Consider the following 24,997-nt stretch of genomic DNA (forward strand, 5'->3'; position numbering starts at 1 on the left):
TTACAGTCACACTTTTCAAGCTCACTGTAAGCAAGAGAGATGTGTAGGTACGTTTTGTTTTTATATTATAAATGTGGACCAGATATTTTCTTCAGGAGAGCAGTGTGTTCGGGAAGTAGTCGGCGAAGCAGAAAAATGGTAAAAAAAAAAAAAAAAAAAAAAAAAAATGGCCAATGCGAATATCAATAGTGTGGATGCTCAGCATCCCCCCTACTTAAACAATCTAAATATATTTCACTGTGTCATTCTGAAACACACTGGAGTGCTGATGAGAGCAAAACTAAACATTTGTTCCCCTCAGATCAGGGCCCCGTTCCTCGTATGAGGTTCAATTAATCAGAGCTAATGTCCTTTTAATTAACGTGATGGTTGAAGGCTGGCTATGTCCGTTCCTCCACGGCTGAATCGCGCTAAATCAGTGACGTTAATTGGAACCAGACATGAGGGATCAGGATACTTGCGTGTGCCCGTTCTACATAAAAAGGGAGCAGTGTAGATCACAGAAATCACGATTGTCTATCATAATTCATGGCACATAATAAGGAAAGCGCGACATTTTTCTCACAAACAGAGCAGCAAACAATCATGGACGAGTTTGAAAATTACAAAAACATTGTAACTGTGAAATCCAACACCTCAGCTGCAGCGAAGGAGAGACATGCAGTTTGGCAAAGGATTGTGGACAAGTTAAATGCACAAGTAAGGAATATGTGGGCCTATAGTTATGCATTGCTGTATAAGGCTATAGCCTAGGCTATTAATTTAAATGTGTAATGATATGAGCAGCAGATGTTTTGCCTCCCTTAAGAGCTGCCGTAGTTGTTGGAGCATGCGCAGTGTTTACGAGCCTGATGAGCTGTAAGCTTACAGACAGCCGTACCTGTAAGATGTGAATGAATGAAGTTACTGTTATTAAAGTATTTCTCTTCAAGTAAATCTGGCGTATTAACGAAGAATCCACTATACAAACATGACACCTCGTAGCATAATGACCTAGATTAATTACTTTCTATCATTAATGAACCTTGTGTATTTTCTAAAGGTACTAGAAAGCATACTAATATGAGACAGTATGTTTTATATAGCCTATAGGCCCAGCTATCTGTTTTTATATTTATATATTGTGCACTTTTTCGCCTCCTATCGCTTCATATAAAACAAACCCAAATGTCAAGCAAACTTGGGAACTAGTTAGAATAAAACACAAGAACATTATTCAGTGTGGTAAGGGAATATCATTTGCTCCATGGTGTTGAATTAGAAATGTTCCTTGTACGTGCCACTCGCAAAAAAAAAACACAAAGTCTGAGTGACAGTAAGTACACGGCTGCGCTGGGTAGTATTGGAGATGTATGGCCCTATCAGCTGTTGCAAATAAATAATGCCTTGGGGACTGAAACAGTAACGCTCATACAAAAAATCATCAGAAAATGATGAAGGATCTTGGCGATCTCGGATCGGTCTTTCCCTATGAAATGCAGCACAGATTATTATTGCTCCTATCGACTTGGTCTCTCAGGAATGAGCTTCCTCCTTTTTTTCTTTTGGGGGTGTGTCTTAAGATCCAGCTTCTTGATATAAACTGCCCTGGAGCAGGTTTAAGTTTATTGATCTGTTGCTATAGTGATTTAGCTTAACCTGCTTCGAGGCACGGAACAAGCCTGACATGACGTCAGGTTATCCTGAAATTATCCAGCTAACTGAGTTAGCCAGGTACGAGGAACGGGGCCCAGCACTCACATGTTCACAAGAGTGCTCTGGACTGTTCTTAGCTTTAATTCTTTGCTGACAACAAATCAGAGATGAGAAATATTTGGTAGAGGTCAGAATCTTGAAGAGCTCTGTGGGAGGGCTGAAAGAACAAACGTCTTCCTAAGAACGCTTGGTGGAGGAGGAATCAGAGCTTTCATGGATGATGATAGCAGAGCAGCTGATTTCCAGGCCTTCATCACTGAACCATCCCATGTTCCACATTCCTTTCATTAAAAAAAGCTGTTTGAGCTCCACAGTGATGGACCCCAGACCACCTGTTTGATGATCAAATGTCTTTTTCTCACGTTTGCTGTTATCAAAGTGTTTCTGAATGAGCACAGCTCTTTGAATAATGTTTCTCTTTTTCAACTCTAACTCACAGTTTACCATTACAGAGGTAGAAACAAGCTCTGAAGGCAACAACAGCTACCACTCATTCAAATGTCAATTTCTGGAAAGAGAACATAGAAGAGAAAATAAGCAGGACATGTTCAGATGAGACTCTGTTAACATAGTGATGTGAAGGAAGACATCCAGAAAGATTTGGACACGGATGTGTTAATACTGATACCTGAGCAGGTGATTTCCAGACCAGAATTGCTCGATCGATCCTCTGTGTCCACACATTCCTTTAACGTAGATTTAGATTCTACAAAATCAGGGTTGATGCACCACACAGGTCTGTCAGAGGATTCCTTTATCCGTCTAGATGAAACAGCAGAGCCACAGTCCAGTCTTCTACAAATCACAGCTGCATCCTTTAGAGTCCAGTAAGATGACAAAGGAACCGCTGGTCTCCACTCTCCATGGTGTTTGATCTCTAGTCTACCAGAGCAGGTGCTGGATCCTCCCACCAACCGGACTTCATCAGGGTCTGACAAAGGACAAGGAAATAGTTGAGAACAGACAAAGGGGGTCTACTTCAGCTCTTCTCCAGCAAATCTACAGTAAGTTGTGGAGTCCCTCAGAAGTCAAAGCTCAGCCCCGTTCTCTTCTCAGCTTTACATTTTCACATCAACTTCAAACGGCCTTCAAAAGCCAGACGCACTCTAAATTAAACAAAATAGCTTCTATAAGAAAAACGCTTCAACTTTAGAGACGAAATCAAAAGTCCAAACGAACTTCAAAAGGGGAAATGCGATGCAACTGACAAAATGCTCTCCAAGATTCAAAAAACAAATTCAAGAATGACAAACGCACTTCTAATACAGAAACGATTCCACATTCAAAACGATCCTAATCCAAAACGCTCTTCAAAACCAGAAATGTAAAAAAAACACCTCGTCTCCAGGGGGCGCTCTAGCAGGAATAATGAGAGAGGGAGCGAGACAGATGGAACAGAGAACAAGACGAGGATGGACTTATGATTAATCATTACGTGGTAATAATACTTGTTACCAGTTATGTGGTTACATCAGGGAGAGAATATTACCCCCCTTCTGGCCTTGATTCCCCCTCTGATGATACATTTTCATTTCCTGAGGGTATACGTTTTATCCCTGCCTCTGCTCAAACTGAATGCCTCCCACTTTGGTACTCTGTTATCAGCATTCACTATCTGATTGAATCTTTCATGACACATGATCAAAATGAAAGATTTATGTTCTTACACTGGGTCTGATTGTCGCAAATGGCCTGAGTTCTCACACTGGCGACTGAAACTTTGTCTGAGCCTAATTATATCAGAAGTTCAAACAAATTCCCCTCCTTATTGTAAATAAAATGCTGGAGATGTTTGAAACATTTTACCTATGAAAGAGAAGCTCTTTTGTTGAGTCATAATTTATTTATTGGAGGTAGTAAATCATACAGTTCTTACCGCCCAATCCATAAACATGATCATGTTCATTTTCTGCTATCCCAGAGACCAATAAATAAACCATTAGAAGACTATCCTTTAACTTCTATGTTGGACAATTTTCTCTTTTTTATGATAAGCATGAATTATTATTGAGAGCATAAACAGAGAGAGAGTCAGTGGGAACAGAGTGGAGCTCTGCTGTTAGTCTGAGAGTAGATCAATTTGATTTTAAGACAATATAAAGACAACTAGAGCAGACAGGAACATTCAGCTCTAACTCCTGTCTTCCCTAAGGCCATTTTTTCCGTGTCATAATGAAATATTAATCCAGCAGTTAAATCACGTGACTCTCAGCAGGTACAGTATTAGTAACAGGAAAGTCATTACGTGGTAAAATAACGTAATGTTTTCTACATTAATATACAGTGCTTAACAAATGTATTAGACCACCCTAACACTAACCAAAGTAAGGTTTCTGCCACAGCTGCCCTAAATTAACAGCATTGGTAATTACCAAAACCATTTTTGATGTTTCTGCAATGGTTAATACACCAATATGTAGAAGCTCTTTAACCCAGAGGATATTTTTAATGCTAAAATATAATTATTATTGTTATCCATGAATTTTCAAATTTACTGATTAACAAAAAACTGAAAAAATAGTAAAACACATTAATATTTCTTGATTAATATGTCATATTATACTTATTTACTTGCATTCCTGAACAGAAAAATGAGTTTTAGTGGTTGAATGTTATGCTTGATTCATTTCTGACTTCTCAGCGAAGCCCAGTGAGCCAGCTCAAATTTGGGTGAATTCAGTTTGAAATTCCTCATTCCTGTTCAAAATGGTAAAACGTGGAGAGCTGACTGAAAATGAAAGAGTCCGCATTAAAGCACTTCATGATGCTGGATGGTCTCTGAGACAAATATGACAGGTGGTCTAATACATTTGTTAAGCACCGTATATATTTACATTTTTTTCTTTTTTTACATGTGTGCGTACTTATTTATTTAATATAAGCTTAATTTTTCAGGTTTTCATGAAGCCTAGTTTATGACCATAGCTGCTGTAATGTAGGCGATCTTAAATCAGACGTGGTCTAACTTATAACGTTGTGACTCAGGGTGTGAATTGGTGAAAAACCAGAGTGGGGACATTTTCCTGGCCTTTAATCTATAACTGGGCATACACTGGGCTCTCTCGAGCCTATTCTCACCTGATGCTATTTTACTCCTGTAACTGGGCTGTGGTGTGTATGGTAAGGACACAACAGCTGACCTCGGCTTACTTAGCTACTCCTGACGTGGATGAATCCCTGACGTAAATACTCACAGATCCACGAGTACAGTCCCACATGTCAGGGCATTTTTTTTCCTGTGTAAACTGTCCTCAGCTGAGTAGCTGATGATCTATGATGGACAGAGAGCGATCTATGTGGAGGGGAGAAACTAAGTCTCAACAGATAATTCAGATAAAACTTATAACCCCGGAGATGAAAATGTGTCATCAGAGGGGGTAAATCAGAACCAGAAAGGGGGGAATCTCCCCCATCCCACATCAATTCACACCCTGACGTAAATACATAACTGGTAACGAGTATTATTACCATTATTACCAATGATAAATTACATTCTCTCTTCCATCTGTCTCTCTCCCCAGGTGCTTTTTGACGTTTCTGGTTTTGAAGCGCGTTTTAGATTAGGACCGTTCTGAGTGTGGAATCGTTTCTGTGTTAGAAGCACGTTTGTCGTTCATGAATTTGTTGTTGATTCTTGGAGAGCATTTTCTCAATTGCATCTAAAGTTGAAGGGTTTCTCTTACTGAAGCTGTTTTATTTCATTTAGAGCTCATCTGGCTTTTGCAGACCGTTTGCCCTTAGCGGCCACCATATCAATTCCAGAGAAAAACGAATGCTCTGAGATTCTGACTCTAAATGATCACAACTGTCCGAACAAATTTTCCTCCAAGTCTATCAAAAGAAAACTGAAGCTGTTTTTTTTTGGTCGTTTACAACAAAAAGATGTTTACTAAATGTGGACAGCCGTTCACATCCCTCAGAGGAATATTTGACACCTCCTTTCTAATGTAAACCCTGATCCTGGTTTTGGAAGATTTGTAGTGGGTATGAATGATCCAGGTTTATTTCCATCCAATGGATATTTACATATATGTTTTTATGTATATTGACATATATACAACCAATCAAAATGTGCCACCTCATCATCCCAACCTGACCACATCTGGAACCTACATCAGTTTAATCTGATCCTGCTCATTGGAGACTTTAAACTGAATGAGAGGTTAAAACAATGTTTAAAAACAGTTTGAACAGTCTGAACAAAGACTTCATCACAGAGACAGCTACATGTAGTAATCAAGGCTTCTGTGTGCTTTAAGATCACTTCCTGTGTACGCCACACCATTTTCAGGTCACTCTTCACAATTAAGGAGTGACATTAAAAATGTTATGCAGCTTAGATCCCTCAAAATTAGCTGACAGTGAATGCTCTTGTTGTCAGTAGAGTCTGTTGGCTTTAAAGAAAGCAGTGTGACAGTGGTTCATGGCTGACTCTTTAACAGGCACACCTGTGGTAGGACCACCAAGGGCACTGCCAGTGATAACTGTAAAATTGCCCACTGTAAGACCTCCCCGGGGCAGTCAGCTTTTCTATACGAGGCTCTCAAATTAGGAATGCATTACCAACTGATATGAAATTAACACAAGACACAAAGATGTTCAACAAAAATGTTAAAGAGTGGCTCAAACAAAATCAGAGATGAGAACTTTTTAATTACTCTATGTCTTGCTGTAATTTTATGTAACTATGATGTAAAATTTTAATATTTTGTCTTTTGATTTTGCTTTTTTAATTAAGTGTGACTGTCTTTATGCAATTTTTATGCAAACTTGATATCTACTTTTACCATCTTTCATTTTCTAAAAGCCTAACTGGGAACAGGAGATGGAAACTAGCAAAAGCTATAATCTCTATATGTGAAACATCAGTTACTTTTAGCTGGTTTGTAACAGGCTGAAGTTGCACTTTGCAATTTGCATTGTCCCTATCAAATAAACTTAATAAATAAATAAATAAAATCAAGAATGTGTCAAAGCTGCAGGCTGATGCAGTCTACGTGTTGAGATCACAATAAAATCATCTTATTTACTCCAAACACTTTTGATTTTGTCTTTCTCCACACTAAACAGATAAAATGGAATCATAGAAGTTTTAAAGTTCAAATCAACAGGAAGTCTAACTTACCTGAACAGGTGATCTGCAGGTTTCTAGAATATGACGGTGGGTCAGTCCTTGAGGAGTTCTCTGGTGGTCCCAGTGAAAGTACAGAACCACAGTCCAGCTGTCTGCACAGCGTCTCTGCAGACATCAGGTTCCACTCAGACAGAGAGACGTTTACTGCTCTCCAGTCGCCTCCATCTCTCCTCTCCAGGATCCCAGCACAGCGGCTGGCTCCGCCCACCAACCTGACATCATCAGGAACCGCTAAACAGAGACACACAGGGAATCGGTGCACAGAGTTACAGACAAAAGTGTCTTCAGCCCAGAGATCTGAAGAGAACAGAATAGAAATACAACTGCACACATGGAAAAACTGACCACAAGATTACTGAGAAGAAACGGCCTCTATCTGAAATCAATCTGCTCCTTCATTCTTTCATTTTCTGCTCTTTTATGCTGGTCCTCTCATCCCGATCCTGATCCTCCAAAATAATCAAACTGGCATTTAAAGGGTTAAAATCCTCGAAATGATTGAATGTCTGGTAGTTTTGAGCACAGCTGAAGTTGTTTAAGAGATTTTTGCAAAAAACAAAAAAAACTCTAAAAAAATATGAATCTGTTAAGTTTTATAGCAGTTTTTTGGAAATGGACATTTTTGTCCTTAATGGCTTCAAAGGATAGTAAATTAAAGAGGTGCCTGAGGGGTAAGAACATTGCTTTGGCCTTGTTGATGGTGTTTGGCTCAACATACCTCTGTGAGCAGATATTCTCACACATGAAGAGCATACCCAGCCCCTCCCACAGCCGCTGTTTGACAACTGATCACTCAGCAACTTAAAGTGACTAAGTATGACCCCAGATATTGGAGCTCAGCAAAAGTAAGCCGTGCCAGGGATCACGTTGACTGGTAGGCTTCTGTTGGTATGTGCAGCACTAAACATTTTAAATCGGGGGATGTTTCCGGTTTATATTTTCAAATGTCAGATGCCAATGTTTTCAAAAGGTGTCAGGATTTTTTTTTGTGCTCTGGATTTGTTTGTTACACTTTATTCACCCCTTTTGACATATGCTGCCATCATAACAAGTTGTAAATGAGGGAATGTTGTAAAGAAGTTTGAAATGTTACCTGCATAATTTGCAAACTTATGAGGAAATAGAGGGGCACTTTAAGTTTACTGCAGTTTAACATGATTCAAAATCCAACTCTGATGATAGGGATTTTTGCATTTATGTATGGATCTGATCTCAATTTTGACTCAAAATCATTAACAGCAACATTATTTTATTGCAATAGCAATGTTGATATTAAACTCAGCTAAGTAGTTTTCCTAAGAATTAGACATTTTTTCTAGTGCTCATACTTGTGTTTGACATTTTATGCACCCTTTGTGATTGTTTAACATAGAAGTGTGAAGATAATTGCTGATTTCCAAGAAGGGTTTAATGCTGGTCAAGATGTTGATGTTAACTCAGATGTGGATATTTTCATAAGAATGGCCTGTAGTGCATGTTCTGTTTGGAACACTTCTTATGGTTTCAATGCTCTTAAGAGAGAAAAGGAGAATGCTTAATGTTGTTTATGTTGTCTTTTAACAATGAATAAATAAATAACAGCCATTGTAGATTTGAATTTCGCTGTGGTGTTGAAATTAAATTTGACACTCCCATGTTGATGTGGGACACTGAACAAGAAAACATTTTTAAATGGCACTTCATATCCAAAAGGTTGCTGACCCCTGTTCTAGACCGTTCTGACCCGTGTAGCTCTCACCCTCCTCTACCTGTATAAAGAAAGTAAACTTGTTGTCAGTTCATAGTCACATTTATGAGCGTCATGATAGAAACTAAAGGAGCCAGAGCACAAAGCAGAGACATGCATCCATCACTGACAGCTGAGCTCAGTGATATCTAACACCATGAAAAGGGACAATAATCATCATGTATGACAGACAGTAGGGGTGTAAAGGTACGTGTATTCCTACTGTACCGATTCGGTATGGGCCTCTCGGTATGGTACAGATGTGTACCAAACAAATACATATGGAACGAAGCTCACATACAGACAGAAAACCTGGGCACAACTCACTGTCACACTGTCCTGGCAACCACACAACCACAGCAAACGACAGCAACAGCCTGAATATTCCCAGATCAAAGTGTCCTGTTTAGGAACACTTTGTTTCCCACTACAATACAACAGCGGACAAAGACAACAGCAGTAGCGCTGACATCATTCAGCAGTGTTTCTGACAGCACGTCATCCAGCGGACCAGTCGAAGCGTTTGAAAAAGCACCACTCAAACAAGAACGCCACTGAAACGAGGAGGAACAACAAAAGCCCTACAAGCCAGTTATGAGTTTTCTATTCTTTAAGATCGTTTTTATTATAACACTGGTGCTCTGGCTCTGTGATTCAAATGAATTCTACTTTCAACTGTCAGCCTCATCATGTCTGCCGCTGCGTCATAGGTAAAGTTATCCTCAGATTTCACACGGCTCTAAACTCTTTATCCACCAAGGTGGGCTGTGAAAAGTTCTCCCAAACATTGTAGTAGGTCCCATTGGTTAAAAAATGCAATCAAGCGCTTAAGTCTGTGGTGAAATCAGCAGGAAAGATGCTAATTAGCATACTTAACAAGCTAGCACGGTTGTATGATGATGCGTTCAAGTTGGCTGGGAAATTTTAGTGTTAAAAGAATGGGTATAAAAATGTCAATATATCAATTAAAAAAAACTAGTAAATCAACACTATATAAGGAGGAGTAGTTTTTAAAATAATTTAGATGTAATTTTTTCAGCCTATTTACTTTAATACAATTTAATTTAAAAAAAATTATATATATATATATATATATATATATACTGTATCTATTTATTCGCTTCAAATACCATACCAAAAATGTACCGAATCATGACTTAAAAACTGAGGTACATACCATGTATCATTACACCCCTAACAGACAGAAAACAAAGAGGCAGTTTTCATACAAACACAGGATATGTTAATTTGCACATGTTCCCTTTCCAGTACCGTATTTCCTACCTCAAATATGCCCCCGCCCCCCCCACACACACACACACACACACACAGCAGCAGATTCTCACAGACTCAGACACGCTAACAACAGGTGCTAGTTAGAGACTACAGAGCTTTTTTTGACGTGTAAATATGAAACAGCATTCTAGAGTTATTTATTAGCCCTTCTCAGGCTGTTTCAGCGTTCTGTTTAGTTCTGATAGACAAAGTTCAGAGCTGAGTGAATCCTGAGGACAGCTAGAGAATGAGCAGGTCATTTCATCAACACTCAGAGGGAAAATGGAGTTATGTGACAGTTTCAGGTCAGGATCAGTGAAACATCCACCCGTGGAAAAACCTCCAGGTGCAAAGAATAACACAGGAGCGGGCTTATTTTAGGGAAGATCAACAAACACACCAGGAGATGGCGCCACCTAATCTGGATTTAAGTGGTGGATAGAAGGATAGAAAAATCAGAGGATAGCATTCTTCATATGCAGAATGTTTAGAATTTATTCTTTTTAAGACATTTTTTTTTATCTTAACGTGAATCTGAAAAGTCAGTGCCTCTCAGCTGATCTCTATCACTCTTTAAGTGCTTTTTTCCCTTTATTTGACCGTTTCAGACCAATCAGAGGAGGGCGTGATGGTGATCTCATCAGGCAGGTAAAGGTGCTGATCTGAGGGAGGCAGGAAAACATAGGAACCTTATAATGATGATAACATGATGATTTTAAATTCTAAAAAAGCTAACTAGAGCTCGTCAGACTGCAGTGTCAGATGTAGTGAGCTTGACTTTGGTAATCGATTATGTGGGATTAATCTGATCAGTGAAAGCTACAAAAACAATCTGATTTTATTTCTCTCAGATTGTCTTACAACTTTCAGACTGATAAAACAGCCTTCATAGCCTTGGTTACATGAGTTTCACAATGCAGAAAATGCCATCTTTCTTAACTTTAGTCCAGAGATGGATCCTCATGACCCCACTCTAGCTTAGACCCCCCCCCAAAATTTTGGCCTTCATGACACCCTGAGTTGAAGTGACTTCAAAAACCAACATCTTTAACCCTCCTTAGTCCCTAGAGTCAGACATTTCAACATGCATCCAAGATAGTGGCGGTCAGCCATATACTAGGTTTTAACCTCATCTTGTTACTTTTATAAAGGAAATACAGTAAATGCAGATAGATGTGGAAACATACAAATACACATAAGCAATTAAATTCTGCTCTGAATGAATGATCGAATACAGAACCTGGCACAGAGAGAAGGTAGATGACCAATCCAGTCACTGCTGCTCTCACAGTCATGGCTGCTCCTCTTCTCCCTGTTTGACTTCAGAAATACAGAATAAGACCCGGCAGAAGGACTGAACATGACCTGAGTCAATAAATATTCATATCAATAACTACGTCTACTTACAACGGGGAGGAGACGTTTCCTCTGCAGCACAAGTTCCTCTGTGGTCTTCAGAAGCAGGGCCAGCCCAAGCTTACTTGGGGCCCTAAGCAAACTTTGATTGGGGGCTCCTCCAACAGCTGATCAGTGTTACTGATGCTGTCAATGCTAGATAATCTGCACATACAACTTATCTAAACCCCAGTGGAGAAAAAAATGAAGTAACAGAATCTGAGATTTTGTTCATGTTATTTCAAACCACATTATAGATATTGAGAGAAATTCAACATACAATGCCGCATACTTAACTTTAGTTAAACCTGAAGTGATTCATCTCAGTTGAGTCTTTAAAGCATCATAACAGAGATATGAGCCAGAAAACTGACTTTGCCTCTTCTTCTAAGGTCAACAAAAGGTCAAGAGACAGGCAAATGGCATGAGAGCTTTCCTCAATTCAGACTATAGCATTTTTTAAATCTGAGAGGATCTTATATCCCCTGAGTGGGCGTGGCTTAAACTCATTCAACAGACACACTCACACCATCCTGGAGCAGATTTTACTGCCTCATTTTTCATGATTTTGAAGCTTAATTTGATAAACTTAGAGATGTTTTATGTGACTGAAATTTGACCTGGGGGTTCATACAACAGTGAGCTGTCATACAACAAACCTAATACTGATTTATTTTCACTTTACAGGGTCTTGAAGGGCAGCAAAAATAAGAGCAGCTTGAGTTACAAGAGAAATTGCACAAGTTACAAGAAATGTATCTGTCAATATAAGTAATGAAAAGCCAGAAGATGGAAAATTCAGAGAACCAAGCTATGCTACATGTAGGTCCAACGTTTTATGAACATTGCTGTGCGTTTTCCGCTCTTACTATAGTTCTGTCCGATGTTTTTTGCCCCTGCTCATCCCTGGCATAAAAATTTATGCCATGTCACTACATAAGAGCAGCTTAAGTCCAGCTGGTGCACAGGTTTCTTTTGGCTCTTTTCTGATGATTTGTGGCTCTTTTAAGTCTTCATTTTAAATACTATTCCCCAAATAAACCTTAAAAAGGAGAAAATTGTTGCCATTTTTGCCACTTTACACCCATTTAAGCTATGTTTGGCATTAAACACTCCTTTTATTCCTATTTTTTTTTTTTCTGGCCATTTTGCAACTTCTTTTTTTCCACATTTTCCCATTTTTTCACTTTAATCCAATTTTTGCCCTTTTCACCATTTTTTGCCACTTTTTGTGCATTTTAGCTCATTTTGGCATTAAATACCCCTTTTTTCCTATTTTTTGCTCACGTCTGCAACCTTTTCCCCATTTTTGCCACCTTTTTCCAATTTTTGCCCATTTCTAACCATTTTTAGCCACTTTTCATCCAAATAAGCTACCTTTTCCCATTAAATACCACTTGTTTCCTTTTCCCCACATTTTTGCCTCTCCTTTTTGCCACTTTTTTTTACCCATTTTTTCCCTTTTTCACTATTCTTGGTCACGTTTTGCCCATTTAAGCTACCTTTTTCCATTACATACCATTTGTTTCCTATTTTTGCCAGTTTTTGTCTATCTTGACTGCTTTTTGTCCATTTTAGTCACTTTTCACTAATTTTTTGAGACACTGTTGCCACTTTTTTGACCATTTTTTGCCACCTGTAACTGATTTTTTGTCACTTCTCACACACTTTTGCTGCATTTTGACCATTTTTTGCCACCTTTAACTTATTTTTATTGCTACTTCAAGCTGCTCTTTGCCACTTTTCAATTAAACTATAATCAGCTGTTGTCACTTTTATTTTCATTAAAAATATGTATATATGGGAAAATACATGCACGCACAGTGCGTACAGGATTACGGCTGGCGGCGCCAATGAGGGGCAGTACTGTTGGGCGTGGCGGAGTTGTGAAGTAAGCAAACAGCAACAAGAGGCCGGTGCAATTATGTCAGAAGACGTTAGCGTGGATGCTGCTAAAGCGCCAGTTTTACCAGAACTTGTGAGTTGTTTTCTTTTCAAAAACGACAAAAGTCGTGTACTGACATGTCTACAGTCGCCATGGTTCGTGTTATGCAGTTCTCTATGGAGTTTATTCCTCGGTAGCGGCTACGTCATGTGTTTTGTTTCTCTGATTGGCCCGTAAAGATGTGACAGACAGAACGTTCATCCAATCACCCTCAAGGTTGTTTTTCAAAGGCTCTGCCCTTTTCCAAACGCTGTCTATGGGAGGTTTACCAGCTGGATGTGTGAAACCCATCCATCTGGTGTGTATCTATGCTAATATCTTCCACCATAATTGCACCGGCCTCTTGTTGCTGCTTGCTTACGTCACGACTCCACCGCGCCTGAAAGTACCACCTGAAAGTACCGCTGGAAGTACCGAATTTTTAAAAAGCGATGTATATGGGTCAGTGATGAATAAGGTTTCAAAAAGTGGAAAAATTAAAAGGAGTTAGAAAATGTTAATTAAAGTTCATGTTATGTATATATTTCAAAAGCTTGTGATCTCTTAAAATGACATTTATGCATTTTTATTGTCAACAATTTGATTTTTCCCATGAAAAATGTCATTCGGGATAACGTTAATGGATAGTCCATTATTTGGTTATTTGTTTTTATAAATATATAATATTTCATACATATCTGTAGTTTGGAATCAACAAACAAGTTCTGCTCAGGAAATCAAAATTGTATCACAATTAATATAAAATTTTAAGGCTTTTCTGCTGACACAGGCCCATTTGCCAAGATAGATCACCTACAACATAACGCTAAAAAGTGAAAAAGGCTTGAAAATGTTTAAAAATGCCATCGAGTAAAGGGGTTAAGATTCTTGTTGTATTCCTGACTGAAGAGAATTGAAATATGCAAATTTAAAGAAAAAATCTGCGCTATCCCACCTGACTGCCATTGTTATCCTGAATGACATACTGTGAGTTTCTGCATGGTATGATCACGAAGTTTAGTGTCAGCAACAAATGTGTCTCATTCTATGTTCAATACAAAGTGAGAGGCAAGGTAACTTATCAAATTAAATGTAAACAATGGTAAAGGATTTAAGCTTTTATAGTGCTTTTGTAGTTATGTAACTACTCAAAGCACCTTTACACCGCAGTACATACCTACTCATTCATACCCATAGACTCCACATTCATACACTGATGGCAGAGGTTGCTATGGAGATTAGCTAATCCCATTCAGTTGCATTCGTACACATTTACAGGTCACTGACGTAGCAGTGGGAGAAAACTGCAGTTAAGTGTCTCACCCAAAGACACATCGACATGTGACTGCAGGAACTTGGGATCAAATCTACGACATTTCGATTCAGAGACAACCGACTCTACCTACTGAGCCACAGTCACCCCCAGGAATCATTAGTGGGCAAATATTCATTACACATTTAACTGCATTAATGTTTTGCCCTTGTAAAACTTTTACCAAGCATACCGTTTTAAAGACATTAACATTATATCATATATAGTAAACAACTGCCATTGTAACAAGACCAGGATAAAACCCAGTATATGGCTGACTGTAACTATCTGGGATTCCTGTTGAAATACCTGACTGAAGTGTGTGTTCTGGCAGAGTGATTAGTGTTTGGAGTGTGTAATTGTGCTATCCCTTAAGTTTTAACAATTGAAGAATCCCAAAAGTATAAAACAATAAAGCTCTGATGGCAGTAAACAGCTAACCTGACACACCAGAAGGACGACTTTTCCAGAATTCTTGAAATTCTCTGCACTTGTTTAAATAAAGACATGGTTTCCATTTTGACAAAACTGCCGCTATGGCTCATGAGAGCTGACAAGTCTACAAGCAGCCATTGTATACAAGCATTCACACAACAACTAACTTTTCCCCATAGCTATCACACACTCAAGCAGAAGCAGGTCGTCAGAAAAGCTAAAACGTCTTTCACATCATTAAAAGCTTTTGGTGCTGTTTTTATTATTTATTTCATGCAGAAATGGGTCCTGTTTTAGTAAAACTGACGGTATGCTAAAGCTACATTCACAGTAATCACCGCAGTGGAGGCAGCCATTAGAAACGGCTGAGTATGACTAAACACCACCCATGGCGCAACTCTGGATATACGGCTCTGAGAATACGGTCAGTCAGTCAGTCAGTCAGTCAGACACACAGACCCGTGTGTAGGGCTGACCATAGCAGTTAGCCAAAAATATATATATACATATGGCAACTGTAGTGTAATTTATCATGTTTAAATTAGTATCAAATTACATTTTTAAACACTGAAAAGTAAAACATTTCAATTTAATTTAATTGTAAACATATTAGCTAAACATTATCCACATATCTCCACAGCTCAGTGTAAGTCTAACTGCACTTGTAACTGCTCCATCACTGATACCTTACTCTCTTTCTTGCTAGAAACTCCTCCCTAACTAATGGATCTTGGTTCTTCTTGGCCTTAAACCCTGCAGCTCTCTCCATGCCATCTAGGACACAATTTCCCTTAAAATGTCAAAGCTGTACTTTTTTTTTTTTTTAACTTTTATTAAAACAAATCCTTGACAAATAGTCACACACTTATAGATAGAACATCATTGCCTTGAATATACAAAAAAAATCTACATTGAAAGAGAAATAACATCACATGTTCAGGGATACATCATATAACCTGCACACTTAAATCTTCTCCAAATAGGAGATTACAGATCTTCTTCAAATAGTTATCTCTCCTCAGTCTCAATATTGATGTAATGTCCTCCATACAGCTCACTGACTTTAATCTTTGTTCAAGTGTTGGTGAATATGGTTTGAGCCAGTTAATGGTAATTAATTTGTGGGCAATTAACTGAAGAACTTTTAACATAAACCCCTTGTCCTTGTCCCAGGTTTCAGGCATTGCACCACACAAGACCACCTGATAGATATTGAACGGTGTATTGAAATTTAAAATTTTCTTTATTTCCACTGTTACTTTATCCCAATATTGTTTCACTACTGGACATTCCCAAAATATGTGGGAAAAATCACCAATTTGTCCACACTTTCTCCAGCAGAGGGCGCTGACATTATTGTTATAGCTACGGTGGCCCTGAGAGCTCACAGCACTGCAACTTAAGAAAACACATGCAAAAAGACAAAACACAAGCAAATTAAGAAAACATCTTCATCAATTTGACAACACATGCGCAGCATTTAGAAAACACGCTGCAAAGACCAACACAACACATTAGAAAAACGCGCTGCAAATAGACCGCAACACATTAGAAAAACGCGCTGCAAATAGACCGCAACACAACGGAAGTGTTTCCAGAGGACACTTAAAAGTGATGCACACAAACATCTTCATCAATTTGACAACACATGCACAGCATTTAGAAAACGCGCTGCAAAGACCAACACAACACATTAGAAAAATGCGCCGCAAATGACCGCAACACAAAGGAAGTGTTTCCAGAGGACACTTAAAAGTGATGCACACGTTCGGACACGCTTGTTGATGTTGTTGACGCAGATTTTGAGTCACAGTGGTGTTGGAAAATGAGATAAAAAGTAAGTGTTTTTGATTAATTTTAACATTGTGAATGTATGATTCAGATATTAGCCTATTGCAGTGATCTGCTGTTAAACTATCGTTAGCCTTTTGCTTTTAATTAGCCTGCCAATTCTGTATATCGTGTGAAACACGCTGTTAGCTGGCTATAGTTACTATCAGAACCCTTAATAGGGGACAAGTAAGTTAAACTACCGGTGGGTTTTGCTGACATGGTTTCACACTATATACAGTCTATGGTTTTACAGTGAATTAACCGTGTGTATTATTTCATCAGGTTATGAGAATTGGCAGGCTAATTACAAGCAAAAGGCTAACGATAGTTTAACAGCAGATCACTGCAATAGGCTAATATCTGAATCATGCGACCACAATGTTAAAATTTATCAAAAAACACTTTTTATCTAATTTTCCAACACCACTGTAACCCAAAATCCACGTCAACAACATAGATGTCAAGACGTAGATGACGCGTTCGCTATCTGATGGTACGTCTTTGGGGCTGCCATCTTGGCAAGGGCAAAAGAGTGAGAGTGCAACAGAGTTATATGGGCAGACAGCATTGAAAAAGCCAACTTCCTGTGCTGACGCCCACAGATACGGTGGGTTTCTCCCTCTGATGGTAGTGGTCTGGCTTTAAATATGTACAGGACTTCCGACCGGGTTGTTTATTAAAAGTTGTTACCTTATTTAAAGTACAATGCACCCGCTGTTTTGGAAGGAAATGTGGAATCTTTCACTAGGTGTAGTACTGACCGTCATCTGAATGCTAAAAGCCAGACTGGTCATTTTAATGTTGCTGGCAGAAAGCACCTCCTGGCTTTAAGTATTTATTTTTTTACTCAGTGTTATTTTAATGTCATTAAATACAATACTTAAAATATACAACTAGGTGATATAAAATTTTTTGGCGTTAGTAAAGCACGCAGTTCTTATCGCCCACTCCAAAAATATATTTGCCTTAATTTTCTGCTGTCCCACAAACCAATAAATCAGTCATCAGAAGACTGGTATTTGACTTAAATGCAGGAAAATTCTCTCGTTTTGACGATAAGCATTATTATCTGCACCGCAGAGAGAGAGAGTCAGTGTGCACCGCGCTGTACAGACAGTGTGAGTATCAGTTTGATTTAGGCTTTTTAGACAACATAAAGATGATCAAAGAAGCCAGGAACATTCAGCTTTAACTTTGCTCTCTCCTTCTTTGTTTTGCCACTTTTTGTTGTACCATAAAGAAGAAAATCATGAGAAATTAGAAATCACGTGACTCGTCGGGACTTTTACCTGTTGAGACTTTAGTTTTCCTCATGTAGCTCTCTCTCTCTCTCTCTGCCTCCCATCTGATGATCCACTCAGAAAATTTTACTGGAATCTGCTAGCTCTGTGGGTGTTTAAGTCAGAAATCCATCCCCTGCATGAGTAATTAAGCCGAGATCAGCCGTTGTGTCCTCACATGGCTAATATGCACTGCAAACTCAAAAATCATCAGGTGAGAAAGGGCGTGACGACTCCCAGTGTATGCCTGCATGCAGCCTAGATTAAAGACCAGTTGCAAGATGAGAGGGAGAGAAATTATCTATATAAATCTATTTGGGGAAACAAAAACTATCTAATTATAGATTCTAAATATTCAATTACACATGTTCCCTGTATACCTCATAGACATAATAGGATTTTTAATTTAAAGTTGATCAGACCCACAATAAGTACCTCGATTTAACTCCAGTAAGTAATCAGTATGATGTTCAAGCTTTCATCTATATAACAAAACAAATTTCATGTAGATTGGTTCAGGATTAAGCAAGGTAGGGCGGATTTTACAGGCGAAGTGGGCTTGTTTATATTGAGCTTTCACTAATCCCGCTAGTTCCAAGATGGCGGACCGGCAGATGCAGAGCGGCTACGTTTAATAGCTGTGGACGCGTCATCTACGTATCCTTATCTATGGTCAACATCATCAGTAAGCGTGTCCGAACGTGTGCACCACTTTTAAGTGTCCTCTGGAAACACTTCCGTTGTGTTGCGGTCTATTTGCAGCGCGTTTTTCTAATATGTTGTGGTCTATTTACAGCGCGTTTTTCTTATGTGTTGTGTTGGTCTTTGCAGTGTGTTTTCTAAATGCTGCACATGTGTTGTCAAATTGATGAAGATGTTTTCTTAATTTGCTTGTGTTTTGTCTTTTTGCATGTGTTTTCTTAAGTTGCAGTGCTGTGAGCTCTCAGGGCCACCATATATAGCTGGCCAAAATAATTGGTGTCTTAAAGAATCTCATTCTTAGTTTCCAGCTCTACTCTCTCCAATTTGGACTGTTAAGACATTTATGCCACTCTTCCCATGAGTCTTCCCAATCTGAATCATCTATTTCTGTGTTAAGTTCCAATTCCCATTTGTTCTTTATCTAATGTTCTTTCATCTTGTTCACTGCGTATTTATAAAACAGAGATTATCTTCCTTAATTCTTTTTTGTTCTCTACCACCTCTATCCAGTACTGTTCAAAGAAAGTTGTACTTTTAAAAGATTGATAAAGCATTATAACTGTTAATAATTGCTAAAAATACGAAAATAATAATGACCATGATACAATCTCCTTTGATGGACACACAAAACAAAATATGCCTTAAAACATAAAAATATGTATTAATATTGTTATAATATGTTAAATGTGTTATCAATAAGAAATAACAATATATTCTTTTTGCAAAGAAGCTTTGAAAAAGTTATTAAAACAATAAAATTATGCATATGTCACTCAAGCTAACGATGACATGGTGGATAACAGAAAGAACCCGTTATCCCGAATGACAAAAAAAATAAATAAATAAAAACAACTTCTGCTTATTTAACAGGCAGTTACCTAGCCACCTATAAAAACTACAACCTTGATCTTCAACATTTTAGTGTCATTTTTCTCATTAAATATGCCAATTTGAAATAAACAGTATTTATGTGTTTTTAGTGTTGTCCGGTACACTAGCGGCGCCAGGATGATTGTGGGTGGGCCTCCAGAAAACTGGATGGGCCAGTTAAAATAAGCCAAAAAAAGGGTTCCCCTTCATCTCCGTTTCAGTTCTTTTTCTGTGGTACTGAGGACAGCCACTCAGTAGCCTACCTGTGAGGCTCTTGTGTCGCTGTCCTCAGCTCAGTGCTGAAGCGGACAAAGACATGCACCATAACGCTATCATGAGTTACCTCTGCCTACTGCCAATATGTAGAAACCAAGCCAACAGTCAACCTGAGTAATTATTACCGTTATTACAGACTGGTAGACACATACACATGATGAGACCCTGGAAATGGCTGCACAGAGACTCTCTCCTTTTTTTCTTTGTGTAAGTGGTTTAAAGTATCAAAATGAAAGCTGCGCGCTTTTCCTGACACATGCAGTCAGTCACACAATATACGCCCACGTTAAACTCATAACAACAGTTAGCTTCATATTAGCACAGTTAGCCTGTTAGCACATCTAAGCTGGCTGCTGTCATAACTAAGCAGCTTAAAACAGCCAAATACCATCCTCCACCGACAACATCCAAACACATAACAAAAGTGCTCTGTTAACTGGACACTGCGTTAGAACTCTACATTTCAAATGAAGAATGAGTCTTACCGTCAGTTGCTAATATCAGTCCCAATGATGATATCACTGTAACCTCCAGTAAAGCAGTAAATCCAACCATCCTGGTTTATTTGGACTAGTCCCGAAAAGATAAAAGCTCCACAGCAGATAGTCCGGTCCAGTTTTTCTCTAATTAACGGTTTATCCAAGACTACTTCTGCTAATTAGCCGGCGTAGGCCTCTCTCTGTCTCTGCTGCTGCATCGGTGTTTACCACTCTCAGCAGTTCCCTTCATTTCAGCCTCATCATTACTCGCAGAGATGACATACTCAAAATCCCTCCATACCGCTGATGATATTCAGCCTTTGGTTAACCAGGAAAACCTCACTTAGTGTAAAATTCTGCTTCATGAAAAGCTCTGGTCAAACTTTCCCTGCAGAGTCTCCAGCAGTGATGAGCAGGCGCAGTAGAGAGATAGATTCGCTTTGACGTCATTGTGCATACATAATTAGCCATGTGCTTGCAGTCTGAGGAGATAAACAACCCCAGCACCGCAGGACAGTAGATGAGGTAAGATTAGGCAACTTTTAGTTTATATTAACGTATTCTCGCAACATATCTTCTAGGTTACACAAAATACAATACGCAAGTATTCACTATTTACTCATCTGGTCATTTTACATTTTTTCTGCCGGACATTTTGACCGGTTATATTTTTTTCCGCCGTACTTCCGCCCTTTTTACTGGCCAATGACCGGCAAAAGCCCGCTAACGGAAACTCAGCATACAGACAGCAAGAAACTAACGATAACATTAGCCTAACTGATACTTGGCTTGCTGGTGTGAGGGGGTGGCTACGAGGACATGATGGGGAGGGGGCGGCTGAGCTGGACGGTAACTCGTCACCCGTATCTTTACTTAAAATGGCAGGAGTTTCCTCCTCCTGCTCCTCGGAGCGTTTCTCAGTGAATTTAAATAAAACAAGCTGCTTTGCTTTGCCCTGTTGACGTTTCATATTAGCTAACAGCTAAAGTTACCGTCTGTGTCAGTCTCGTTGAGCTTGCAGCTTGAAGAGGTTGCGCATCATTATCATTCATTTCATTGGATCACTTGCTGGTGACGATGCAGCCTGTGGGCAGGCTTAAGAGTCCACACGTGGGGTACAATCCTCTGATTGGCTGAGAAGCTTTCACTCGAAGCTTTCCTCAGGCTGCTTATTGGATGAACAGCCAGAATGAAAACTAATGCTGTGTCCGAAATTACTATGGGCCTGGGTAAAAATGGGTGGGCCCAGGCCCACCCGGGCCCAATAGAAGCGCCGCAGGTGGTCCGGTATGACATACAATTTTGTGACACATTGTACCAGTCACCAAAAAGGTCAATTAATCAATATTGTGGCGCGCTGGTAGTCGAGTGGTTAAGACGCGCGCCATATACGCAGGCGACCCGGGCTTGAATCCGGCCCGTGGCACTGTGTCCTGCATGTCTCTCCCTGCTCTCTTCACCGTTTCTGACTCTATCCACTGTCCTATCGAAAAAAGGTTAAAATAAATCTACAAAAAAATATTTTAAAGAGCTTTACTGACCATTTTTTCACAGTCACAAGGGTCTTAAGAAAAACTTTGTTGATGTAACTTCCTGTCACATGACTACGAGAATACTGTATGATGGAAATTTGATCCAAAATGTCTGTTATCCCGAATGACATTGGCTAAAATCCCAAAGTTGGGATAAAAGCATTTCACACATAAAAATGAAATGAAGTGGAGAATTCAAACATTATGTTTACACATATTTCTAAACGACCACATGATTATGCCCAATGGATAAATTTAACATTTTATCAAGATTTGAAATGTTTTTGGAGCATTTTTGCACCTTGATTTAAGGTCCAGACAGTTATCCCCAATGACATTTTGACATTTTTTAGCTCCAGAGATCTTCAAATTTCTGTTATTCATAATATAATCTTCAAAAAAGAGGGGGGGATGAAATCATATAATGTACTTTTAGTTTAGAAGTATGTATTTCAATATGTAAAAAATGCATCAGACACCAAAATGGACACGTCACGTCATTGACCCATAAAACAATCAATATGGTGCGCATGTGTAACTTGTCAAAATTATGAGGGATAAAAAGGGATACAATTATACATGTGCATGTCAAAAAAATCAGAATATCATAAAAAAAAGTTCAAAATATTTTGTTACTCATTTCAGAAAGGTAAACCCATTTATTATACAGACTCATTACACACAGAGTGAAATATTTCAAGCCTTTATTTCTTAAAATGTTGATGATTATGGCTTACAGATAATGAAAACCCAAAATTCAGTGTCTCAGAAAATTAGAATACTGTGAAAAAAATCTATATTGTAAAGTCATGGTGTCACATCCTAATCAGCTAATGAACTCCAAACCCCTGCAAAGGTTTCCTGAGCCTTTAAATGGTCTCTCAGTCTGGGTCAGTAGCTACACAATCATGGGGAAGACTGCACACTTGACCGATGTCCAGAAGACAGTCATTGACACCCTCCACAAGGAGGGTAAGCCACAAAAGTCATTGCTAAAGAAGCTGCTTGTTCACAGAGTGCTGTATCCAAGCATATTCATAGAAAGTTGAGTGGAAGGAAAAAGTGTGGTAGGAAAAGGAGCACCAGCATAAGGGAGAACTGCAGCCTTGAGAGGATTGTCAAGCAAAATCCATTCAAGAATTTGGGGGAGCTTCACAAGGAGTGGACTGAGGCTGGAGTCAGCGCATCAAGGGCCACTACACACAGACCAATCCTAGACATGGGCTACAAATGTGGCATTCCTCGTGTCAAGCCACTCCTGAACCAGAGACAACGTCAGAAGCATCTTACCTGGGCTGTGGAGAAAAAGAACTGGACGGTTGTGGTCTCAGTGGTCCAAGGTCCTCTTTCAGATGAAAGTAAATTTTGCATGTCATTTGGAAATCAAGGTCCCAGAGTCTGGAGGAAGAGTGGAGAGGAACAGAATCCACGTTGCTTGAAGTCCAGTGTGAAGTTTCCACAGTCAGTGATGATTTGGGCTGCCATGGCATCTGCTGGTGTTGGTCCACTGTGTTTTCTGAGGTCCACAGTCAACGCAGCCATCTACCAGGACATTTTAGAGACCTTCATGCTTCCTTCTGCTGACAATTTTGGGTGTTCATTATCTGTAAGCCATAATATCAACATTTCAAGACATAAGGGCTTGAAATATTTCATCCTATGTGTAATGAGTCTACATAATATATGGGTTTCACTTTCTGAAATGAGTGACAAAAAATCTTGAACTTTTTTATGATATTCTAATTTGTTGAGATGTTCCTGTACATGTGTTTGAGAGTGCATCTAATTTAAATTAGGCAAAAGTTAACAGAACAGATATTTTGTGTGTAAGACATAAAATATAAATAGATGGAGACGTGCCTGGTAGTCACAGAGGCTCTTTTACATCCTTTTGGACGTTGTTACCAACTTTTAATGTGAATTGACATAGCACAGTGACACAGGTACACCACATATGAAGTGCCTGAAAGTGTCCACTAGAGGTCAGCATGCACTAATAGATGGAGATGGGCCAAGCTCCTGCACACTCGAGAAAGCACAAGGAGCAACACAGGTGAAACTGGTGAGCTGGTAACCCTAACCAACAGATTCATATAGAGGACCCTCTCACATGCATCATAGTCAAAGAACATTTCAAAACTAAAATGGGGGGGAAAAGAAAAAAAACAAAACAAAACAAAACAGGAGGCCCCTGACAGTTTTTTGCTCGACCTTGACTATTTAAGACAGTCACAGGACTCTGAAAAATTGCACCATGATTACCCTTGATCCCAGGATGGACATATTGAAATTTGGGCCCTCCAGGTTAAAGAATTTTCAAATGACAAAAAAAACAACAACAACAAAAAAAAACGATTCATTTTGCGGCCTCTGCATGCAGATAAAAACATCAGGCTTGACCTTTGACCCTTAGCAAGGTGGCAGGACTCTGAAAAATTGCACCATGATTCCACATGATCCCAGGATGAACATGTGAAAATTTTCGCCCTCTTGATGAAAGTATTTTCAAGTGGACTTAACACACACATATCGTCCGTACCTCGGGAAAGGAGGGCTGCAGAGACACGGGACCAAGACCGGCAGGTTCAGCGTCCCCAAATTAGATGTGACACCATGAACTCCAAAGTCTGTCCGTCCGTCTGCCTATCTATCTAGCTATCCGTCTATCTATCTATCTAGCTGTCTAGCTTTCTAGCTGGAGATCAGATGAAGTTTCTCGCTTTTCTCTATCAATGACACAGACGAGCGCCCTTTTTCTCCCCTCCTCCCAGAGGTTAGATGAGAAGTGTTATTCCAAAACTAGTTTATCAGAATCTGGGAATGTGAAGCAATGTTCTGTGTGCTTTTAAACAGATAAAGACTGGACTTTAATATTATTTATTTATTTTTGTGCTTAAGTGGTGAGCTTCGTCCTGCCGAGTGTTTACTTAACGACTATGGCGTCACATTCATGTCCAAAAGGGCGAGCGAGATTAAAAACATGCTCACAAGCAGATTATATACTATTTCACACCTGTAGGTTTTAAATCCAAAGAATATCTTTGGGAAAATAAATATTCCTACACACAACTGCTAGGTCAGTCCCACTTTAAATGATTGTAGTAAAACAAAAATTCAAAGTCAAGTTCA

At 39.1% G+C, this 24,997-nt stretch overlaps 1 protein-coding gene across 2 annotated transcripts in view; it reads right to left on the reverse strand.

The window, feature by feature from the left end:
- LOC121521781 (scavenger receptor cysteine-rich type 1 protein M130-like) overlaps positions 1-24,671 on the reverse strand; it is a 40,912-nt gene extending 16,241 nt beyond the window's left edge. Inside the window, exons 1-5 of one of the 2 annotated variants that reach the window (XM_041805947.1) lie at positions 24,408-24,671; positions 11,238-11,407; positions 11,071-11,150; positions 6,821-7,060; positions 2,324-2,626 (exon numbers count right to left, since the gene is read on the reverse strand). In XM_041805947.1, the coding sequence (XP_041661881.1) occupies positions 2,324-2,626; positions 6,821-7,060; positions 11,071-11,125 (598 nt within the window). In that variant the 5' untranslated portion in view covers positions 11,126-11,150; positions 11,238-11,407; positions 24,408-24,671. The remainder of the gene's footprint in view (positions 1-2,323; positions 2,627-6,820; positions 7,061-11,070; positions 11,151-11,237; positions 11,408-24,407) is intronic. The other variant, XM_041805954.1, reaches the window with a different exon arrangement.
- Positions 24,672-24,997: the final 326 nt, after the last annotated feature.

This window comes from Cheilinus undulatus, linkage group 2 (genome assembly GCF_018320785.1).
Source record: "Cheilinus undulatus linkage group 2, ASM1832078v1, whole genome shotgun sequence".
In the NCBI taxonomy this organism is placed as follows: Eukaryota; Metazoa; Chordata; class Actinopteri; order Labriformes; family Labridae; genus Cheilinus; species Cheilinus undulatus.